We start from the raw sequence: 22,524 nt of genomic DNA on the forward strand, positions 1-22,524 counted from the left end.
TCGATCCAATGCGCACCTTGGGGACAGAATGGACAACCCTAATTACTTCTGGAATTTGTTCATTGGACCATCCCCTACACACCTGTCTTTATTCCGAGTGAATCCATGTTGTCCCCAGACCTGTAGGAACGATTGAACGAAAAGCATAAAAATCCCATAGTAATTTCCATGTAAACTTTGAACCGCTGGGGACAGGCCAATTCTCAACCAAATGGGCTGATATTTGGCATGAGAGTCCTTATGGGTATCCTCTACTAGGGGAACCTCGGTTTGCCTGATTCTGAGAACCTTTGGTTTTAAATGAAACACCCTAGTATGGATTTTCGTAATTTTTGTTCTCGTGGATCAAACTTACTTTTTTTTTTTTTTTTTTAAATCGTGAGTTTTATAGAAAACCTCGGGAAACGATCGGGAATTTTATGCCCTTTCCGATGCCACATAGGTTGACTTGAGAATCGTGGACCGATTCGGATGCCGGCGGGTTTTCCGACGACGTAATTCCGGGTTGGTACGAAATTCCAACGAAAAATCTATTATATCGATACAAAGACCCCCAAAACGGTGTTATACCCACTGTAACATGTTTATTTAGCAATTCGATGGTAATATATTGACATTCAGTTGAATTAAAAGTTTGCAAAATTAAGTTTAGATAAGTTTTATATCAAATTTCCAGAGTTATATAAACTTTTAAACTAAGTAGTTAGTAAACTTTATATTCAATCCAAATTGTTTTTTTTAATCAGTCAAGGATGCCTATATGGAGTTGGGAGACTGAATTTATGGTGATTTGTAAACAAATAACTTTTTTTATGTTAATTTTTCGAAAGGTGTACAAACTTTTTTGCACCTTTTTTTGATTTTTGTAATAGTATTTGTTATATAACTTTTTATAGAAATCATCTTTTCATGAGCTTTTTAAAGTAAAATGTTCGGTATGAGTTTCTGAACAAAACGTAGTACTAGGTTTCTGTCAAACTTTAAATTGTTTACATGTTTCATCATAAAATGTGCATAGTGCCCAAAAAAATAAAAAATAAATACTTTTTTCCTTTTACTCAGAGCAAATATGTTTCAAAGTTTATGTAACATTTAGTTTATTGGACCAATAAAAAATCGGAACTGTTTTATCTTATTTTTCATTTATTTCAATTCAAAGAATTATGTTCATCCACCCTACCCTCGTCGTATGTTAACAAATTTAAACCACACCGCCTAGCGCACACACACAAACAAATCTGCTTCAAGTAGTTAGCTGTTGTATGCGTGCACGTAAACCTTTGCATGCTGTCTGTTCTGCCACAATCAGGACATGTTGTTGCTGTTGCTGTTGCTGCTACTCTACTACAACACCACGCAACACCACCAACACGCTCTGTTGTGCACGGGCATGGCCGCCTATGTGTGTGCGGTGCGCTGGCTCGTATACAGAGCAAACTCCTGTATCAGTAGTAAATATTTGCTCGCTCTCCTTCCCGCTAGTACTGTACTGTTGCCATCTCGCTCACCCGCTCACCCGTACCCGGTACCAAACAAGGGTCCGACCGAGCCCGTCGCGAGCCGTTCGTTTCAAAAGTGACGCGGCTGCACAACGGTTCGGAGCGCAAACTGTCGTCGGAGTGAAGCGTCGTATAACGGCGGGGAACACACAGTTCTTTTTTGCCGTTTTTCTTACGATTTTTTGGGGAGCAAAAAGCGGGCGCGCGAATAATCAGTGATCGCCAATTGGATTACTTTGATCGCGCGCGAGCAGGCTGCGATCGTGATCGTTCGTGAGTGATCATCGCTGAGCGCGAGCGAAAGTGGGTGCGAAAGAAAACGCAAGTGCACTCCCGCGTGGTCAGAAGGAGAGAAGAGGAAGGAAAAGGGAAGTGGTGAATTGCATCACATTGGTTGTGGCGGCCGGATTTGTGTAATCGTGGCCCGGAACAAACACTCTGATAGCGAGAGCGAGAGAAAGAGGTTGGAGGAGATAAACAACGGCTCACTCGTGAAAGTGAATGAGTTGCATCACGTGGTGGATTTTGGTTGGAGTGAATTGATTTGGTGAAATATGGTGTTATCAATGGAGTTCGGCATGGATAACAACTCTGGTTTGAAGTGAGTGTGGTTGTTTTGTTTTTTTGATTAGTGAGAATTTTGGAAGTTGGGATTTGAATTGACCATTTTGTGAGGGTGGTGATTGTAACTGGACGCAAAATGTCCGTTCAGGCGAAACGTCAGCATTGTTATTTGTGCGATCTGCCGCGGATGCCGTGGGCCATGATCCACGACTTTACGGAGGCGGTATGCCGGGGTTGTGTCAACTATGAGGGCGCGGACCGTATCGAGCTGGTTCTGGATACTGCCCGGCAGATGAAGCGCATTCACGCCGGTGCCGGCGGTGGTGGAAGTGGCGGCGGAGGCAGCGGTTCCGGCGGAAGTGGTTCCGGAGGTGGTGGCAAGCGTGGCCACGAGAACGGGGAGATGCCACACAGGTCGGTTCCGCAGGCCCACCACCACTACTCGGTGCGCACCGGTCCGAACGGTCAGCCGACGCTGGTCGACTTCACGCCCAAGCACGAACCGCACGAAATGGGTCCGGGAGGCCGGCCGGGACCGCGCCTGCAGCAGCATATTCCGCCACACCACATGCCGCACGCCGGCAGCCGCCAGCAGGTGCCGCCGGCCCTGTCCGTCAACCTGAAGCGACCCCCGCCGGAGGACGACGAACACGGCGGACCGATGGACGGCCCGACGGGCAGTGCCAAACGCGGTGCCGAAGATCCGTCGGTAGCGATCGGCCAGCGGCCACCGCTCACCCGCGGCGAATCGCTGCCGGCGGTTCCGTTCGTGCCGGACCAGCGACAGCCCAGCTACAAGGACAAACACCCGGTGCGGACGGCTTCGTTCGACGCGGCGGCCAGCTTCAAACCGGCCGGTAAGTTCCTTTTTTTATGCAAAATCCCTGATGATGTCACCGTAATCAAAAAACCTTAATGCTTCAGTGTGAGCAAATTTGTTTGACAGCTGCGCAGCAATGCAAAATAATGCTAAAGGTAAGCAGCTGTCAAACGGAAGGATGAAATCTTGACAACAACCAACCTCCTTTCAAATTTGGAAACACATGTTTGCGATGGCACCAACAGGATATCTTTTCTTTTCTTCGGTGAATTGTGGGTGTTTTGAAGTGTGAATAAGCTGTAAAACAACCGTTATGTCCTTTTTTGATACGGTAAAAAACCCACTCTACCTGACCTTATTTCATCGTTCCCTCCATGTCACGCTCCTTCGTCTAACCTCACTTCTAATAAGAGTCTAACCAAATCCGATTACGCGCGCGTCCAGTCTCCGCCCAAGTTCAAGGACGGCTCATCATAACTGCACATTTGCTACGCACACACACGCCCGTGTGCATCAGCATCTCCGTGGTGTCGTCACACTCGCAAAAGGGTGTGGTGGTGGTGAACAGCTGACGTGATCTTCAACGCGTCGCTTCTTTTTCAGAGCTGATGCATCTCGCCTGCAAGGGGACGCCGCCGCATCCCTTTAAATCTGTTGCGAGGGTCTTCTTGGTGTGCGCATCATCAGCTGGTGCGAGGAACTGTCATGCTAACGCTAACTTGTGTTTTCAAATTTGCTAACGCCAACGCTTCCGAAATCGGCAACAGTGTTTCCAATTTCGACGAAAACATCAAATTTGACGAATTTCGTCAACGCAACCTATGATTTTGATTGCGAATCTGGAAACAGTGTTGTCGTTTTCAAATTCGGTAGCGCTAATGGGCTATCTACAATCACTTAGCTTAGAACATCTAAGTAAAGTAGTTACTTAGGAAAGTACGCAACTTACGGCCGTCATCCACAATCAACTTAGAAATTTTGCTGGGCTGATATACGTTGCTATGCAGTTGTTTGTTTACCTTTGATATTGAAACGTCAACTTACCGTAGATTTTGAACTTTCTCAAACCATACGTCAGTTTCTAATTTGATAACTTTTCCATTGTAGAAGCTCGGCTTCATTTCCATTGATTCAAATTCCTAAGCTAAGTGACATTTTCTAAGCTAAGTGATTGTAGATAGGCCATAACGCTTCCGAAAACGGCAACAGTGTCTGTAAATTCAAAGTTTGCGTCGGCCTGCTAGATCGGTGCAAAAAACGTATGCTTCAAGCCGACGGGCTGACAGATCGCGCAAGTTGCGCCAAGTTTTTTTTCCTTCTGTTTCGAGATTATGCCAAGGCAAACGTGACGCGAAGCGTCGAGGACGACGCCTTTCAGGTTAGGCTCGAAGACTCGAAGAAACAAGTTTAAAAATACTCGCGCGAAGAAAGAAAAAAAACACGAAATCGACAATAAACAGTTGATCTTTCGTTTCGTTTCGTTTTTTCTCGAGATTCTTTGGTTCGCTTGTGTTCGGGACGATGACGGCGCAGATCGGCTTTAAATATAGAAAAAAATGTTGGTATCGGAATCTTCTTGGGTTCTTCTTCACAAACTTTTTGTGTATGTGTGGTGCGGCTTGCAGCATATGTGAAGAAGATGAGGCAAAAAAAAACATAAAACATAGTTAAAAGATCGTCGAATGAACCGTTATAGGATTTCGGTTTGTCGTGTGAGAATGCTTTGACGCAGTTAGAAAATTCAACTCCCATGTATCGAGCATCAGCTGTGGAAAGATTCGGAGTGTAACTTTTTCAAATATTTGAAATATTGTCAAAATACTTTCAAAACAGAAGTTTAAAAAGTCCCAACAAGCAATAAAAATTGTAATTACAGCGCTATTAAAGCCTCTCACTCTGTTTGAAAATTTCCCATTTCCTGCAACAAATGGCACCCCATAAAACTGATTTATGGTTCGCTTTTGTTTCTGTTGTTGTGAGTAGGAGTCGTCCTGACCGCCGGGAGGGCATTAATGTTCAGAAATGTCATATTTCAAAGCCCACAATGAGCGGGCTGGAACTTACGGGTAGTTAATGGTTACAGTTGAACCAAAATTGAAAATATAAAATAAATTAATTAACACTGTAAAGTTGTCGTCCGATTGACTAAAAGTTTATTCGAAAGCTTTTTTCCAAACGATACAGCATACTTAACTCAAGATATCTCAAGTCAATGTGTCAGATCATCAAACTTTATTACACAACTATAAGATTTTTAAAATACCTATCTTACGATGTCTCAAATGATCTTTTCGGAAGTAATTTTCACCAAAGTCTTACAAAATCAAGGCTAACAAAGATCTATTGGTTTCACCTAAGTGCTCATTACTTTTGACAGTGTTGCTAGTTTTTTCAATATCTTAAATTCATTTGAAATTACTTTTGAAACCCATTCTGTTATAACCTTTCATTCAAATTTCCAAAAAAGTGAACAATGATCTGATGATCTTTGAAAATTAGTCTGTAAAATATGTGATAGACGAAAGCGTATTTCTTGATGTAAATATTTTTAGTTCTATCCTGAAAATTCAAATTTGTTGATCATTACTATATGAATAAATAAAAAGTACATATCTTGATATAAATATTCAAACTTTATCCTGGAAATTCGAATTTGTTCGTAATAATTAACATTTTTAATAGTATTCTAGAAATTTCTTCAAAAAATACAAGGTGTGGTTAAATACTTGGTTCTATATAAATTTATTTGAATATAATTTATCTATATTCTCTTGTAAACTTGCCATCGCTTATTAGAAGTACACACAAAAATTTCTGTTCTGAAAATTTTAATGTTCAGATATCTGGAATTACGAAAACAGCTGAAAATTGAAATTACAGGCTACGGTGTCAACATTTGAATAAAAAAAGTGTTTAAAAATGCATCATACACCTGTCCAGTTGTTTTGCAATCATTGATTTCCAAAATTTCTAAGCATTGACGAAAATTTTATTTTTGAGAGAAAAAAAAGTTTTTGCGGTGCTGTACATTGTAATTTCATAAAAGTTCAAAATATTTTTAAACGAGTCCAAACATGTTAAATATGATTATCAATGCAGAAAAAGGCATTTAAGATTGTTCTCAGTTGATTAGACTTCTATTTCCATTTAAATTTTGATATTTTTTTGAAAAAGTATTTTTTTGCCCCTTGATTTTTCGGGTTCTATCCCATTCCCCATAATGCCATTCCCCAGAATGGTTCATTCCCCAGAATCCCATTCCCCAGAATGGTCCATTCCCCAGAAACTCATTCCCCAGAATGACCCATTCCCCAGAAAAGTTTTATTTTTATTATGAATGTACTTTATTTCAAAAAATGATCAGTTTTAAAGTGTGAAGTATTTAGATTTCGCCTTTATTGTGATAACTGCTGACAAAAGTTAAATGTTCTCTTCTTTAAAAAAGGAAAACGCTCTTAACTTGTGATGATTGCTGACGAAAGATGCATTTTCCCTTTAACATAAACTTTGAAAAATATTTTCAACGGCCTTACTCATTTTATGAAATATGAGTTTCAAAAAACAAACTCAAACACAACGCAAATTAAAATTTATGGAAAAAATCATAATTTATTTTAAATGAAAAGGACCTTTTAGAAAGAACTCGAAAATAGAAAAAAAAATATCTTTTTAAATCTCATTGTTTTGAGTGATGATTTTCCTTGAAATTGAGTTTAGTTTATTTACTAACGAAATCGTGGTTTAATGTTTGAGCGCATTTTATTCTGCTTTTGATGGCTTGGTTTCAAAACATGCACTAAGCAAGACGTTCACGTTTTTTCAAAATCATAGAAAATGCTGTTTTTTTTTGGATAGGTACCTCTTGAAGAGAAGTGGAAGAAAAAATTTTTATTTTGACTCTTTCTTCTCTAAATATTATTAAAACAAGATCCTTTTTGGTGTTAATTTTCCATATATTTGAGTTCATTCCATGTTTTTAAACCTGCGAACGAAATTGACAATAACTTTCTTTTTTTTCAAATCAACTTAGACGAATTTAATGTATTATTCTGCTTTTCGTAAGTTTTAATAACAGCACGAATTTTTCATACAAAATATGATTTTATAGAAAAATAGGACTCTCTTTTCTCTCAGAAAATATATTTTTTGTGTTGATTTTCCATGTAACAGAGCTCATCCTTCGTGCATGTTTTTAAACAAATCAACGAAAACGACAATAACATTAAATTAAAAATTTACTATCAAATCTGGTTTTTTTATTAGGTCTTATAAACAAATGTAAGCAAATTTTGATTTGATTTTTGAAACAAATGTAAACATTGAGTGTATTCCACTTACTCCGATGGACATTGAGATTATTTATAGGACCTTACCGAAAAAGAAAAAAAAGATTTGATAGTGAATTTGAAATTGAATATTTTTCTCATTTTCGAGATTTATATTGAGGACCTAATAGAATAAAAAAGTCAAGAAATAATTCAATTTCACCCTAAAAACGCGAAAAATCTCTCCATCCCCAAAACTACCACAATCAAGCAACCGTTGGACTTGTCTCGACGCGCTCGCGACACGACACGCAACGCCCATCAGCTCAAACAATCAAAAACCAAATACGACGACGGCGAAGAAGAAAACCATCAACCATGACACTCGCCGTCGTCCTCCAACCCACCCCCCGTTTGATCGATCGGACCGACCCCGACTGTCGTCAGCGGTCGTGTTGCGAAAAACAGTTCGACAACGTCGCAAACGCCGAAAATCATCTGTGCTGATGCTGTGTGTATGTTTGTGTGCGTCTTTTTTTTCTCTGTATTGGAGGCCATCATCATCGCGCAATCGATTTAAACCGGTTTTTGGGTTTTGCCCTCTTCTTCTTCTCGTTCCTTTCGTTTTTTTGCTGTTGTTGTGTTGCTCCACAAAAATAACTTGCGTGTCTTTCCTCGTCTCGCCCTCGGCCACAACACAGCTGCGTCAGCCGCGTTCCACGACCGCCTGACTCAGCAGGCGTTGAATCGCTCTAGCTGTATATGTGCTGGTAGCGTGCAGACACCGTCTGCGCTAGTGGTGTGCGTGTTTGACGACGAGACTGCAGCAAATGCGGCAACAGGGCGAGGTATCGTGCTGAAAGAAAAACGAAAAAAAAACTCGTTTAAGCACGCACACACCCGTCCGTACGCCCCGCGCGCAGAACGGGTTCTGCAAAAATGATGAAAAAAATAGAGAAAGGAAAAAAAATAACGCGCCGCCGCCAGGCTTGACATCACACGCAAAAGCAAGTTTTTTTTTTCTCGTTTCTTTTTATCTTGTTTGGTTTTCCTCTTTATTTTCTTTTGTATTCGTTGAAGAAAACCAGTTTTTGACGCGTTTTTTTCCTCTCAACACGAACAAGAATCTTATTTGAAATGTTTGAATTACAGGGTGTAACCGAGGGCGTTTCGGTGTGTTAGTGTGTATATGATGCTGCGCTTGTGTTGGGCTACAAATTTGATGGGATTTTCTTTCCTCGTACTCTGGGTGCTGAAAAGACAGAATACGTAACGTGATTTCCGAATGATCCCCACTGCTCTTCACTAATACAACTGCACTACAGCTGTAAACATAAACAAAGTAGAAGGCTTTGTTCAAGCTCAAGCGTGACATATTTTTTGCTGCTGAAGTGACTCGTTTTGAAACATTTTGGATCTGATGATATTAATGTTTTCGCTGAAAAATTAAGTTCTTCGTGCTTTTTTTGTTCGTAGACTAAACGATGGGCGGTTAAAAGAGTCCTTCTTTGTTTTTAACGTGAAGAAATATTGCGTCAGTAGTGGGAGAATTTTGTGAATCAGAAGAGCAACCGGATGGAAGTTACGAGATTATGTATCTTTGAAGCGTAGTGATAATACAGGAGTAAGACTATTCAATGTTATTTGGCAGGTGCCATTCACAGTTACTGATAATTCGTCTTAAACTATTTGTAAACATAGGTTTTGAGTGAGACATAGCGCTTATGGAAATGTTGGCAACGAATTAAGACAATCTCGATTTCATCCCTTTTCTTAAGACTGACTCAAAAGCTCGACGCCCTCAACTTTTTTATTCCTGACAAAATAAATTATAGATCGATTACAATACTTGCCAATTCTTGGCATCATTTTTCAAACAGTAAATTGGTTCCGCTTTGACAGTTCTGAATTGAGGCCGCTTTGCGGACAACTATTCTGCACCCAGCTCGTACTCTGTGAAGAGGAAAAGGAAAAACAAATTCGAGTAGAGGAATTTTTCCTCGGCGCGTTCTTTTCCATTCATCATGATGTCGTGATGGATTTGCCTCTGGCACTAAATAAGAAAAATTGCGAGGCTTTGTTGTATTTGTGGGGTTAGCATAGTATCGAATTTTGTGCGCTGACAAACTGTCCTTCACTTTTGATGCCATGTACAATTACATGGAGTGTTATGAGTGGTTCATCAGTAAACTCTTAGCGATTTTCGCTGATTTTTTTTTACTTATAGCCTTGTTGTAAACCTTTTTGAACGATAATTTCATTACAATCGGGACTTGACTTTCCGAAATGTCCTACATTTTATCATGCGAAAGTATTCAAAGAAGACTTCGAATAATCGAATAATGAAAAGAAACATCCATTTTTTCTTTTTTATAGTTCTATGGGTGAAAGGCGAGATTGAATTTGGCAAATTACATTATGTCAGGCCTGCCCAACGTCCGGCCCGTGAAGCCATTTCATCCGGCCCGCGACGGATTTTCAAAATAGTTCTTTTAGCGGCCCTTAAGGCTGCTCTTGAAATATTAAATAAATAAATTGATGTTCTGAGTTAAAAAAATAAGCTTGAGATAAAATTTAAACATAATATAACAACATGCTTCATGTTTGAATTTAATTCTTCTAATTTCTATATTGATATTTCTAAACTGAAAAATGGTACACGGAAACAAAATTATCCATTTCGCAAAATTGTGAAATTTATGAAAAAAATATTTGAATTGTTGTCTAAAAATGTACAAAATGACTCTAAATTTAAATTTCTTTCAGTTTTAACACATTGAAGTTTTTTCTATTTCTATCATTTTTCCAACATTTCTGTAATAAAGTTTTTTTTGAAAAAAGCTTTAAAAAGCAAATTATTCGTACTGATCGCTGCAAATATTTTAAAAATATTAAAAAATGTTTGAGACATTGAGACAATGAGTTAAGAAATTAGAGAGCAAATCAATTGAAAATGATTTAATATATATTTTTTACACTTTTAAATTTTCTGTATTTGAATTTTTTATAAAATATTTTTTTCAAAATATTTGAATAAAGGTGTACAACAAGGTTTTTTTTTAAAGATACAGTCAACTCTCTGGCTGTCGATCTTCTCGATATCAATAATGCTCCATGTACCGATGAATTCTTCAGTCCCTTCAAACTGCATACTTCGATTGTCTTTATTCCTCGATATTTTCTCTTGCTTGAAGGATCTCTTCCTCGACGGTCCCTTGGATTCTATTTGCTTAAAATATCTATTCCGGTTGTCAATAATTTTACTTTCTCATGGCTTGCATTGACATTTTTCTTTGAGAAACGAAGCTTTGAAGGTTGTTTTACATTTATTTGTTTTTGTTTGCTGGACGTTGCCATGATTCTCTCCTATAGCTGGTCAGCAAGAAAAAACAAATTTTAATCGAGTCTTCATTTTGCATCGTTCTGTAAACTGTTGCTTCTCTTCCTCGACGGTCCCTTGGATATTGACAACCGGAGAGTCGACTGTATTCGAATCCAAATTTCGTTGGAATAAATTTTATCATGTCTCATTGATTTTTTTTATATTGTAGTGTTGAGGAAATTAAACTTAAAAAATGGCAACGACCATTGAAATTTGAATGTTTTTTTTTTAATTTTTATCGAGGTATTTAATTGCAATCGTCAAAAACAATAACTATACAATTTTAAACAAACAAAAATTAAAATATAAACGCACTTTTGAAAATTATCTTTGTGCTTTATTCTTAAAATCAAGTTTTACTTTTTTCAACTTTTATCAAATATTAGTTCCGGCCCGCCACTGCTTCAGAAAAATCAGATATGGCCCGCAGGGCCAAAAGGTTGGGCACCCCTGCATTATGTGGTTGCCTCATAAATATTTCTAGTATTCCACCACCACAATTTTGACTACTATCTTGAAGCATTTTTGGGGTTATATTTTCGATTTTCGACTTAGAAGAAAACGACGAAAAATTTATTTTTCTTCAATCCATTTTCTTGATATTTTTTAAAATTCAAAGTGATACTGTTGAGGGGACTTCGAAAAATCGAGTCTGGTCTATAATAAACATTATTGCTTGATTTATATTAGTCCATTTCACCGAAATTACAAAATCATACATTCAAAGGCATGCTCATCACCTGTGTAAGAAAAGTCATTTAATATGCAACCTCCAAGATTCAAACCGAGCTTATATGCAAAACATTTCGCCTTAGCCCGCACGGCTGTCAGGCCCATCATGATGGATAAGATTGAAAAGATATTATGGGCTACATATTTCTGCTTTAAAATTTTCTCAAAATAATAGGTCAATAGAATGCTTATTTATTTAATTGTAAGCCGGGACCGTGGTGTAGGGGTAAGCGTGGTTGCCTCTCACCCAGTCGGCCTGGGTTCGATCCCAGAAGGTCCCGGTGGCAAATTTTGAGACGAGATTTGTCTGATCACGCCTTCCGTCGGATGGGGAAGTAAATGTTGGCCCCGGACTAACTTAAAAAAGGTTAGGTCGTTAGCTCAGTCCAGGTGTAGGAGTCGTCTCCCTGGGTCCCTGCCTCGGTGAATTCGCTGGTAGGCAGTTGGACTCACAATCCAAAGGTCGTCAGTTAGAATCAAGGGGTGGATGGAAGCTAAGGTGTAAAAAGAGGTTTGCAATTGCCTCAACAATCAAGCCTTCGGACACCTAGTTTCGAGTAGGAATCTCGCAATCGAGAACGCCAAGGCAAAGCTGTAGAGCGAATAATTTGATTTGATTTTTTTTTTAATTGTTGTTTCTCGTATTAAAAAATTACAAAACAGAGGCTTCAATGCTTTTAAACTCGGTATTTGTCTCCTTACAAGACTCACAACTACACAGAAAAAAATATGTGAATTTACTCGAAACGGAAAAAATGAATCACATGTAAACTCAGTTGATGTAAACTTGAGATTCGACGTAAACGGTTGAATCAAACGTAAAATCATGTTTTTACGTATAATTTGTCGCAAATTTACATCAAATTGCATTTAAATTTAAATGTTTAATGACGTGCAAAATTGTTACATCATAAATGATGTAACATTCGGGAATATTTTTTTGTGTATAAGCCAGCCACTGATGTCAAAAACAATTTTCAAAATTTTGAACACAATGGTATCTCAAAATGCTTTATAAACGGCCGGGACTCGTGGTGTGGAGGTAAGCGTGATTGCCTCTCATCCAGTCGGCCTGGGTACGATCCCAGACTAGAGCTGGAACTTCGGATATCCGAATAATTTGCAGCTTTAATAATTCTATTAGAAAATAACATGAACTAATTTATTCAAGCCAGCATTGTCTCACGACTGTGACATAAAGATGACATAAAGGTGACATAAAGATGAAACAAAATAATTTTACACGTTTTCAAAAGACCTTTAATTTTGTATCACATGATTTATGGCCGAAAACTATTATCCGAAAAACTATCCGATCCGTTACATTTTTATTCTTAAATCTATTTTGGGTTCATCAAATAATTTTATCTTAATAATTTTCAGTTCTGATACGGTTTTCGCATATGGGTCATTCCAGGTCAACTGAGTACACTTTTGGACTCGACCTTCACCGATTTGGACCAAACTTGGAGGGAACGTTCATCTATCGATAGTTAACAGAAATTTCAAGTTTGGTGCTGATTGGACCATCCCTCTATTTTTGGCACAGCGCTCTTTTATTGACGATTTTCTAAAAAACTTTTTTTTCTTTTAATCATCTTTGCAAATACTTGAGCAAAAGACTTTCTACAGGTTGCATTTTATGGAAAATTGTCCAAGGAATTCGATAAAAATAAAATGTTAACCATTAAATGCCCACTAATATTATATTTTAACGTTTTAAGTATTAAAATTCAATTCTGACCTGTTCCCTATATTTTTATTTGTTTTATTTTATCTCCATCGTGCTCCCCGGATAATTTTACATTATAATCAATGTAGACCTCAAACTAAAATGAACTATTGGCAAGATACAGCAATTTTACTGAAAATAGTTTGACAACACTGCCCAACTACAAAATGTCACAGGTCATTTTTCGACGTGTGACGTTACACTTGCAAGTGTGGAAGTGAAAAAGATGTTCCGTCGAATAATCAAGATGATGATTCTTTAAAGATTCTTTTTACCGATCTTTCGTGCGCGAGAGAGAAGAGTCATGCTCCCTTCGGAATTTTTCTTTTGATGAACATCCAAAGATTATCTTTTGATGATGATTATTCCATCGCTGCGTGTGTGTTTTTTATTAATACGAAAATTTATCTTTTATTTAGTGCGTTTGTGATTTAGATTTTCTGTGTTTTTAAGAAGTCCTTCCGTTTTATGATCGTTGATCGGAAGGCACGGCGTCGTGGAAATAAATGCATAAATGTCGATTAAACCTTCTGCAATATAACAAGTTTTTTCTACATCATCGTTGATCGAAAGGCACGCTGACGTTTGGGTCATCGGTTTTATAATGGTGCAAATTATTTATATTAGACATCAAATGTGCTGAAAAAGACCTTCCCATAACATCGTACCTTGGAGGGCCCGACGTCGGGTGTATATGTGTTAATTCTTCTTCATAGCATTTGTGTGAGTAAACCCAAAAAATGCTAAAACTTCACTTTCCAATGCAATTTGGAAGATTAAAAAAAAACCTTTATCAATCTTCCCCTAAGCATTCTTTTTTAAGATTTTCTTCTTACATTCGCAAATTTAAAATTTTGGCAAGCAAACAATGTTCAACATTACTTCTCAACGCATTACACTAACCCACAAATCCAAAGTGAAAGGCCCCCGTCGGTCCTCCGATACATCGTTCACTTTTTCGATGTTCCAATTCACATCACATGACTATGGGGAGCCGCGCGTTCGTCACGACATCTCCACAAAAACAAGTTCTTCACGTGCCAACAACGCTACCGCTACCACTCCGATCCAAACAGGTTTGCGAGAACAACTTTCGAAAGAGTCGGCGAAAAAACCCCTCTGCCTTAAGAGGCAGTCCAGCTCCGGTCCAGTCGGTCAAGCTCGGCTGTTTGCACTGGTCCATAAACAACAGGCAAGAAGCGAAGGAAGACGCAAAATCACGCGAAACAGCACTGAAAAAAAAACCGGAGCTACCGGCCTCGAACCAGTTTTCCATTTCCTCGGCTTGCGGACGCCGACTTGGGCCGAGCTCCGGCAAGTTGCAACTCTTTGACCGAGTGAGTAAAAAAGGCACTTGATGATGGCGAAATGGAAGTGCATTCACTTCTCCAACCCCCCGTCGTCCAAGTCGTCATCGCGTTGAACAACTCACGCGAGGCTCGGTTTTGTAGTTTTTCAAGTTTATGCGGATTACATCATGAAGCGAAACGACGACGACGAGCACATGGCCAGCCAGTAATATCGACAGACAAGCGCATTTAAGGGGCAGTCAGTCGTGGAGTCGCGGCTGCTCCAAGTCGAGCATACTGTCACGTCACGTCAGCTTGTTGACGGTACGTGATGTTCGTCGTAACGTAGAGATTGCCATCAGAAACGGATGGGGAAACATCGAGCAGTATACTGCTGCATTCTTTGTCGTCCGGGATGGGACTGGTGGACCAACACCGTCGGCTTGTGAGCTGGAAATGGCGAAGAAAGTTCAGGGCCGAACGAATCGATGGAAATCGACGACGGAATTTGTTGGATTTGTCTCAGACATCGGTAAAAGAGTTCCGTAGTAAGAGTTCTTTATGTAGTATTTCAAGATTTATCTAATTAGTTTGTATTCCTTCAAGTCTATGTATTGATTTTGTAACATTTGGTCTTAATTCAAGATTTGGAAAAATATTTGTTTTCAAATTAGAAACAAAAGACTCTTTTTACTTGAATTTTCAAACATTTTGTAAATATTCTGTGTTTTGAAAACACACTTAACTTTGGCAGGCGTAAACAAAAGATACAAAACAACATATTTTGTTGCCTGACAAACACAGTAAACATTGTTTTAATTTGGATGGAGTATTATGGGAAGGTTGAATATTACAGTCTTAATCTTCGCTTTGCTTTCAATCGGTAGATATGTACGTAATTATATTCTTAAGCAAGCGAATTTGTTTGAAATTTGAAATCGTTGAAGCTTGCATAAATTGAAGCTGCTACTTTTGATCCTCCGGCATTATTAAATCAATGTATATAACTTTGATAAAACTAATATTTCACACTTTGCCTCATAAATCTGAATAGTTATTCCCGCATTAAGATCTTTATCGGACAGGTTTGATTTACAACCTGCAAGATACGAACCCATTGAACGCGATTAAACATTACTATTCAATGGGCAGAAATGACCGCAACCGCAATCGATTGGCACGTACATAACCTGCAAATATGTTTCTCTGCAATACCTCCTAAGGCGTGTACGCTTCGATTGCTCCACATAGATTCCTGTACAGCAGTGGAAGCTGCAGCAATATCGATCGTCGCCGGTTTGTCCCCAAACCAGCCCTCCTCCCTTATTTATCCCACAAACACAACCCCCTGTAGAGAACAATAAAACATGGCGGACCCAGTTCACGCACACTCGTGCACTAAATCATGACGGGCCGGAAGAGTTCCGGGAAAGAGGGAATGGGCGGATGGCAATGACCGCGAGGGTGTAGCGACGCGACGGATCAATACCTGAAAAGGAAGAGATTCGACGGTCTCACCGTATACGTTTTTGGGTGTAGGTTAGCAGAGTCAACCCCCTTCTCTTCCACCTTACCTTGTGGATCCCAGTTAGGCAAGTGTCACAGCGGCGTAGGTCGTAACTGTGAGTTATGAAGGGGTGGCTGGGGAACAAATTCGAGACGCAAATTACGATTTGGGGGCTTTGTAATAAGGAACTTAATGAATATAAGGGTTATGATCTCTGAAAGGCTTTAATTTTTTGAAATCCGATGCCAAGATTTCTCCAGAATTCTTTTCTTCAACTCCCAGAACCCCATTCCAACTGCTGGACGTGCCGTTCGGTCATCTCCGCAACGGACACGTACCGCATGCGTGCTGCGCGTGTCTTTGCGTCGTAGTTTCCAACAAACGCCGAAATCACGCTTCGGCTGAACTTCCATCGGAGAATCGTGACTGGCCTACACCCGGCAACGCCAGCTTGACGGTCAGGTCCATTCCAGCGAGGAATGCCGCGCCGACTATCCGTCATCGTCATAAACACCAGCCACTTCTTCTCCGTGTGGAGCTTCTTGTGCTTGTTCTGAGTGTGTTCTTCCCCACGAAACGTGCGGTAATGCCGGCCCCATCCAACGTTTATCCGACGGCGTTCTCTTGCCGTGTTGCCGGGTCAAAGCTCAAACCCGACCCGTGTGACGACGGAGAAACAACATTGTGTGCCTGTGTATACATAATGTACAGTTACACGGAATGTAGGTTACTCAGAGAACCAGAAATCCAAGCGACGCGATGAGACGAGACGTGAGTCCGCGGGTCAGCAGCTCGCTTGTTCTGTTCAGCGTCGTCGTCGTCGTCGTAAAGCTTGAGCATTCTACCAGCAGTCGACCCCCGTGGAAGACGAGCTTCATCAGCTTTTATGTGTGTTTGATGAGCATCATATAGTTGTGTACACAACTCTCGAGTGTCGAAACGCTTTCGATGCAGTCTCGCGTGGCTAAAATAGTGACTAGACCTTGGAACTAGAGAGTGAGCTTACCTAGACACGCATATTTGAAGAAGATTTATTGAACTTTGGGTCTTATTTCTTTGGATTAGTCCAGACTCGATTATTCGAAGTTTCGTTTGTCTGAAGTTTAACTATTCAAAGCTCTTCAAAGAAACTTTGGATTGATTTTCTTATTCTTGAAATTAAATTCAATTTCTACAAATCTGGAGTTTTTTTTTTAAAGGTCCAATAAACCAAATTTTCAGTTTTTGATTTTTGGGTGTTTTTTAATACCCCTGACTCAAGGCGGTTTTAAAAACACCCAAGAAGCAAAAACTGGAAATTTGGTTTATTTGACCTTTTTTTACAAAAAAAAAAAACTCCAGAAATCAAATAAGCCCAAATCGAACGAAAATTTTGAGATTTAAGCTGCTTTCGGAAATACAGTCCAAACTCTATTATCTGAAGAACCCAAAAAGAAAATCGCTTCGGATAATCTAATTAATTGATTCAGAAGTCGTTTTGTCACAAAGAAATGCCCAATTACTGTACACGTTTTCGATTGCAACTCGGGAATCCGGCAGCCAAATTTTGAGACAACGCAGATAATGGTCAGCCAAACAAAACGTGTTTGTTATTGTTTACTTTGCCTGCTTGGATTGTGTTTATAACGTAGGGTTTTGCCTATAGAATCTAGAGAGCCTATATGGAGAGGCGAAATGTCACTCTCAGGGTTCCAATCGAACTGTCAAATTCCAATCGAGCAACAAGACCATGCAAGAATAAGGTCGGAATCAATGTAAAATAAATTTGACCAAAAAACGAGATTTATAACTATCACAATTATTGGAAAACTGTTGTTTATAAAAATCTAGTAGTTTTTGTTATGTTTGTGCTTGTTTGGTACAAAAAACGTACCAGCACCTAAATGAAACCACAAGTTTTTCAACCTTAAATTGTAATGACTTTGGGTGTTTGAAATTTCTCCCAGATCATTTCATTTCCCTATGTAGGTCCCTAATAGAATCACTCAAAAAATTAACTTCTTAATTTGACTTCCTAGAACACCTTCAACACGTATACATATCGACTAAGAATCAAATTGTTAGCAATGTATGTGTGTGTGCTGGGATAAACAATACTTGTTACTCGATTATCATGACATTGCCTGGACGGATTTTGTCCGTTTTGGTCTCATTCGATCCGTCTTGTGGAACCTCGCTAATTCGCTATTAAAAATTATAAAATTTATTGAATAACTTCAAAAGCTATCCTAACAAAATTTCGCTTAAGTCCGGAAGATTGTTACAAGAGTGGTTTTTGTAACAAAACCCGTTATGCTATACATTTTTAGAAAGAACGTTCCAACGAGTCTACAAGATTGAAGATCTGCCAGCCCTATCAATAGTCAAAAACACAGTGTTATTTATTTACTTTTTCAAGGCCGGATCTCGGATATTTTGATGATACGTCCAGATCTGTATCAAAAGTTTTAAGCACTTAAGCGTTATTTATACACTTTTTGAACCCCGGTCTAACTACCGTGCTAACTATCGTTGGACTAGTTATCAGAAGACCTTGGGGACCATCCATAAACCATGTGGACACTAGGGTGATTCGGGCCTACTTGAGGCTACCCCCTGAAATCAAAGATCGACCCATCACCAGGCTAAATTAAAAATTTGACCTCATTCTGACCACGGAAACCCCTTCTTCTAAGCCCTTGAAGTTTGTATGGAAAGATCTCTAAATTTATGGAGAAAAGGTACTGGACAATCGCAAATGACATTCTTCCGAAAGTGTACAGACTCTATAATCATAATTCAAAACAAAAATATGAATAAGAGAGGGAATTGCGGAGTTGGGTTGATTTTTAAAATATTAGAAAACGGTTGCTTGGATTGATTCGTGTTCATGATTCGACTATCCGAAGTCATGATTGCATGATTCTATGATATTTGAATAATTCACAACTGTTGTTCATATCAAACTATCTCCAAACTCCCTCACAATCACTTCAACGTCAGCATAGCACCTTACTTTACTGGTGCACTAACACAACTCTGCGCCGAAACACATCCACGTAAAAAACGCGTTCTACTGTTCACCTCATGTATAGTAGCTCACTTAACCTGTATTTGGCGCTTCTCCCTACACCCATCTACCTTCACTTTCCCCAATTCCACCCCTTTTTTTCACTCTCCCCCTTACATTCCCAGATCCGGACACACACAGCTATTTGTGGAGCTGTTCGTCTGCTTACGTAGCAGCCGTCCGTCTGTTGCTCTCCGTCCCCCTTCACTCCACGCTGATGACCCTCCCCCCACAACTGCTCCACCACGCCTTAACCTGTGTTGGTGAGACGGACTGGTTCAGGTTCTGACGGTTCTGTATTGGTGAAGTTGAAACCGGCGCACCACGTCACGCCCGACAGACCGGTTCTACCCCGGCGGGGTCTGGGGTTGGTATTTGGCGGAGAATTTATACTGCTATGCTGTCGTGGCGTTGTGTGGAAGTGTCCGCACACATGCTCACACGAAGAACGTGGTGAAGAGGAACAAGAAGTCACGATGAGAAACGGCATAATGTGTGTTTACATTAGCTGCTCCCCCCGTCGTCGTCGGAACATCTGTACATAAGTGGGGAGCCCGCTCTCGTATGTACGGACTAACCAATACCACCCAGCTTTAGTCGCGCTGTACGGACGACGACGGGTTTCGTTGATTGGGGCGTTCTTTGCGCTGCACGACAGAAATACCAAGAAGTCTGCATCACTGGGTTGGCGTACACGCAAAAAGAAGAAGAAGCATCAGCGAAAACGAAGAACAAGTGAGGGTTTGCAACGACGAGTGCGACTACGACGAATACTACCAAGTTGCGCTCGCGATATCGCGCGCTTCAAGGACGAAGAAGCAGAAGACGGCGAAGATCTTGGGGCTGACGAGGTTCGCGTGAAGGAAATAGAGCGAAATGTGCCAAGAGTGAGTCTCGCGGGTTGAGACGATAATGGCTCGGCAGATTCTACCCTTCAACAAGGCTGGTTCTTGTTGCGAAGTGCTTTTTTTTTGCTTGAGGTTAGCATGAAAACTGGGGAGAAATTTTGCCGACGGCATTTGGATCTCCACTGTTCCGTTGAATTTACCGACGGTGATCTTTTCTGTAAAAAGCTAAAGTGATTTTATAAATGAATTTCGTCGATATTAGCAAGATTCAGTACCCATTCAGGAAAACACTGAAAACCAGTATCAAAAAAATTTGAAAAAGGTTGAAATAAATCACTTTTTTACACAAACTTTTAACACAGAGTAAACCAGAGGGAGCACTTATGAGTAAAGTCAGAGTTTTTTTCTAGGTTACATTTTGCTTTCACAAAAAAAAACATACATTTCACTTTTCGAGTTCTGCAACCCCTTTTAGTCAATTATGAGTATATATCTACAAGAAGTATTATGGAAACATCGATTTTCCACTAGAGTGATTAGAGAGAAGTTTGGCATTTCGTCAAGGGGGCATTTTTAGAAAAGTTTCAAATATGTGCCTTTTTTGTCACATAAACATATTTTGAATGAACTTAGCTTATTTTAGCATTGAATAAATTTCGAAAGTACCTTTACTAAAAAAAATCTTCTCAATTCATTTTGAGAAAGCGAAATAACACAAAAAACCATAATCTTCAGGCGAATTTGATTCATTCTTCGATTAACCCTCTACAACCCAACCCCGCCTTTAGGCGGGCTTCGATTTAAAAAAAATCGCCAAGAATCAATTTTTAAACCGATTTTTGATCTTTAAAAAACATTGAAAAAAGAACTCCTAAAATTTTAGAAAATTAATGGGTTGGAAGTTTTATGTGACTTTACCAATGTTTTTAAAAATGTATTTTTTTAGGGGTCAAATTTGGCTGTGTTTTTGACTAAAATTTCCTATATTTTAAGTAAAAAGAAGTATGCAGTAATTTTCCTAGTGTTCCAGACTATGCCTGTGCGCATTTTTTTACAATTTAAATGATAATGGTGCCATTTTATAGCAGAAAATGTGAAAAGATGCAAAAAAATGGAATAGGTGACCGTAAAAACATGAAAAAAACAAGACAGGCAAAATGTTATGCTAAGACCACCTCTTGTTTATTTGTATCCATGGAAACGCAGCAAACGTGCATCGATTGGCTTAAATGCAAAATGCTCTAAACATGAGTTATTTACTAAAAGTAATTCATTGATTTAGCACGTAGTGTGCCATGAAAAAACAACACCAGGTGGCTTAAGTATTAGAGGATGAGCTAATTATGTTTGAAAACAGATGCGATGTAGCCTCACTTCAAGTTAGGCTTTAATTTCCTTTAATATTGTATCCTAAATATGATTAATTTCAACATTTTCAAAAATTCAATATTCTTTCTTTACAAAAACTGGAATATCTCAGCTCAGAAGTGATGAAACTTAAATGTTGCTTTGACAAAAATCTTCGGTGGAAAATTTTCTACAATATGCATGTATTCTTACAGATGAGGAAATTTTTGAGTTCAATACTGAGGGAAAAGATTGAAAAAAAGTCAAGCAAAAACTCGCATTTTCGACATAAAAGCTACCGGGAAACTGAAAACTTGGTTTTCAAAGGCCAAATCGATACATTAACTTGTTTATTGGACCACAGACCATCATTTTATGGTACAGGTTATTTAAAATTATAAGATTTTCCATTTTTTCTTAGCAGATTTTGTGAAATTGTCGAAAAAATTGACTTTTTTCAATAAAATGCCCAGGGAACATGCTAAACGATTTTTCCGAAAGTTTTCCTGTATGAAAGAGTTGTTTCTAACATGATTATCTATCATTTGAGGACTGAGCACATTGATTTCCTCAACTTCGTTTTTTTTGGGACACGCTAACCGTCATCAAGGGTATTTGTTTTGTCCCCTGATTTGTTAGGGATTTCTTGGAGGGGGGAGGACAAATGCTTGAAATAAAATTTACAATGGCCTTAGAATCTTTTAGCTTTTTAACTTTTACTAACGGACAACTAATAATTCTTAAATTAAAAATTTATGTTTTTGTTCTAAATATTTTTAAAATCTGGCCGGAAAAAAGTAAACATTCAAATAAAAAGCCAGAATTTAATCATATCATATGCAAAGAAAGCATGGCAAATTCATAAGTACAGGCCGTTTTCAATCATAAGTTTTCATAAAAAGTTAAGTTCAAATGATGTTTTGCGGTACTGTATATTGAAAATTCACTAAAACTCAAAATATTTTTAAATTAGCTCAAACGGGAATCAATTTAAATTTGTTTTCAACTGATTTCACTTAAAATAAAATTGGTATTTTGAAGTTTTTGAAAAAAAATTGTTTGTCCTTCTAATTTTCGTACAGTTATTGAAGGGAGGGGCAAAACTTTAAAAATATGTACAATTGCCATAAAAATAAATTCAAATTTATTTGTCGTCGAGTGTTCTACTCTTTCATTTGAAAATAATGTTTTAAGACCATTTATAACTAAGTTGAAACAGTTTGAAATTTCGATTAAACTCTGCTGGTAAATCAAGATCGGACCATTTACAGTTCTGACATAAATGAGAACAAGATGAATTTTTCGGTGGAAATATATAATATTATTTTCAATTTTAACCATTGTCCAATGATTTGTTGTTGAAAAATGGATGCTAGGTATTAAAAAGAAACTGTTAAACACGTATTCCCTACTTTCAACCGCGAATTCTCCTGTTCAACCTTTGAAGAGAAGCCCCGCTCACATATTTTACTCAATTATCAATAACCTCA

At 38.8% G+C, this 22,524-nt stretch overlaps 1 protein-coding gene across 3 annotated transcripts in view; it reads left to right on the forward strand.

The window, feature by feature from the left end:
• Window positions 1–1,563: 1,563 nt before the first annotated feature.
• LOC120431508 (interferon regulatory factor 2-binding protein-like B) overlaps window positions 1,564–22,524 on the forward strand; it is a 51,295-nt gene continuing 30,334 nt past the window's right edge. For all 3 annotated transcript variants that reach the window (XM_052709576.1, XM_052709577.1, XM_052709578.1), the window contains exon 1: window positions 1,564–2,920. In XM_052709576.1, the coding sequence (XP_052565536.1) occupies window positions 2,200–2,920 (721 nt within the window). In that variant the 5' untranslated portion in view covers window positions 1,564–2,199. The remainder of the gene's footprint in view (window positions 2,921–22,524) is intronic.

This window comes from Culex pipiens, chromosome 3 (genome assembly GCF_016801865.2).
Source record: "Culex pipiens pallens isolate TS chromosome 3, TS_CPP_V2, whole genome shotgun sequence".
Lineage (NCBI taxonomy): Eukaryota > Metazoa > Arthropoda > Insecta > Diptera > Culicidae > Culex > Culex pipiens.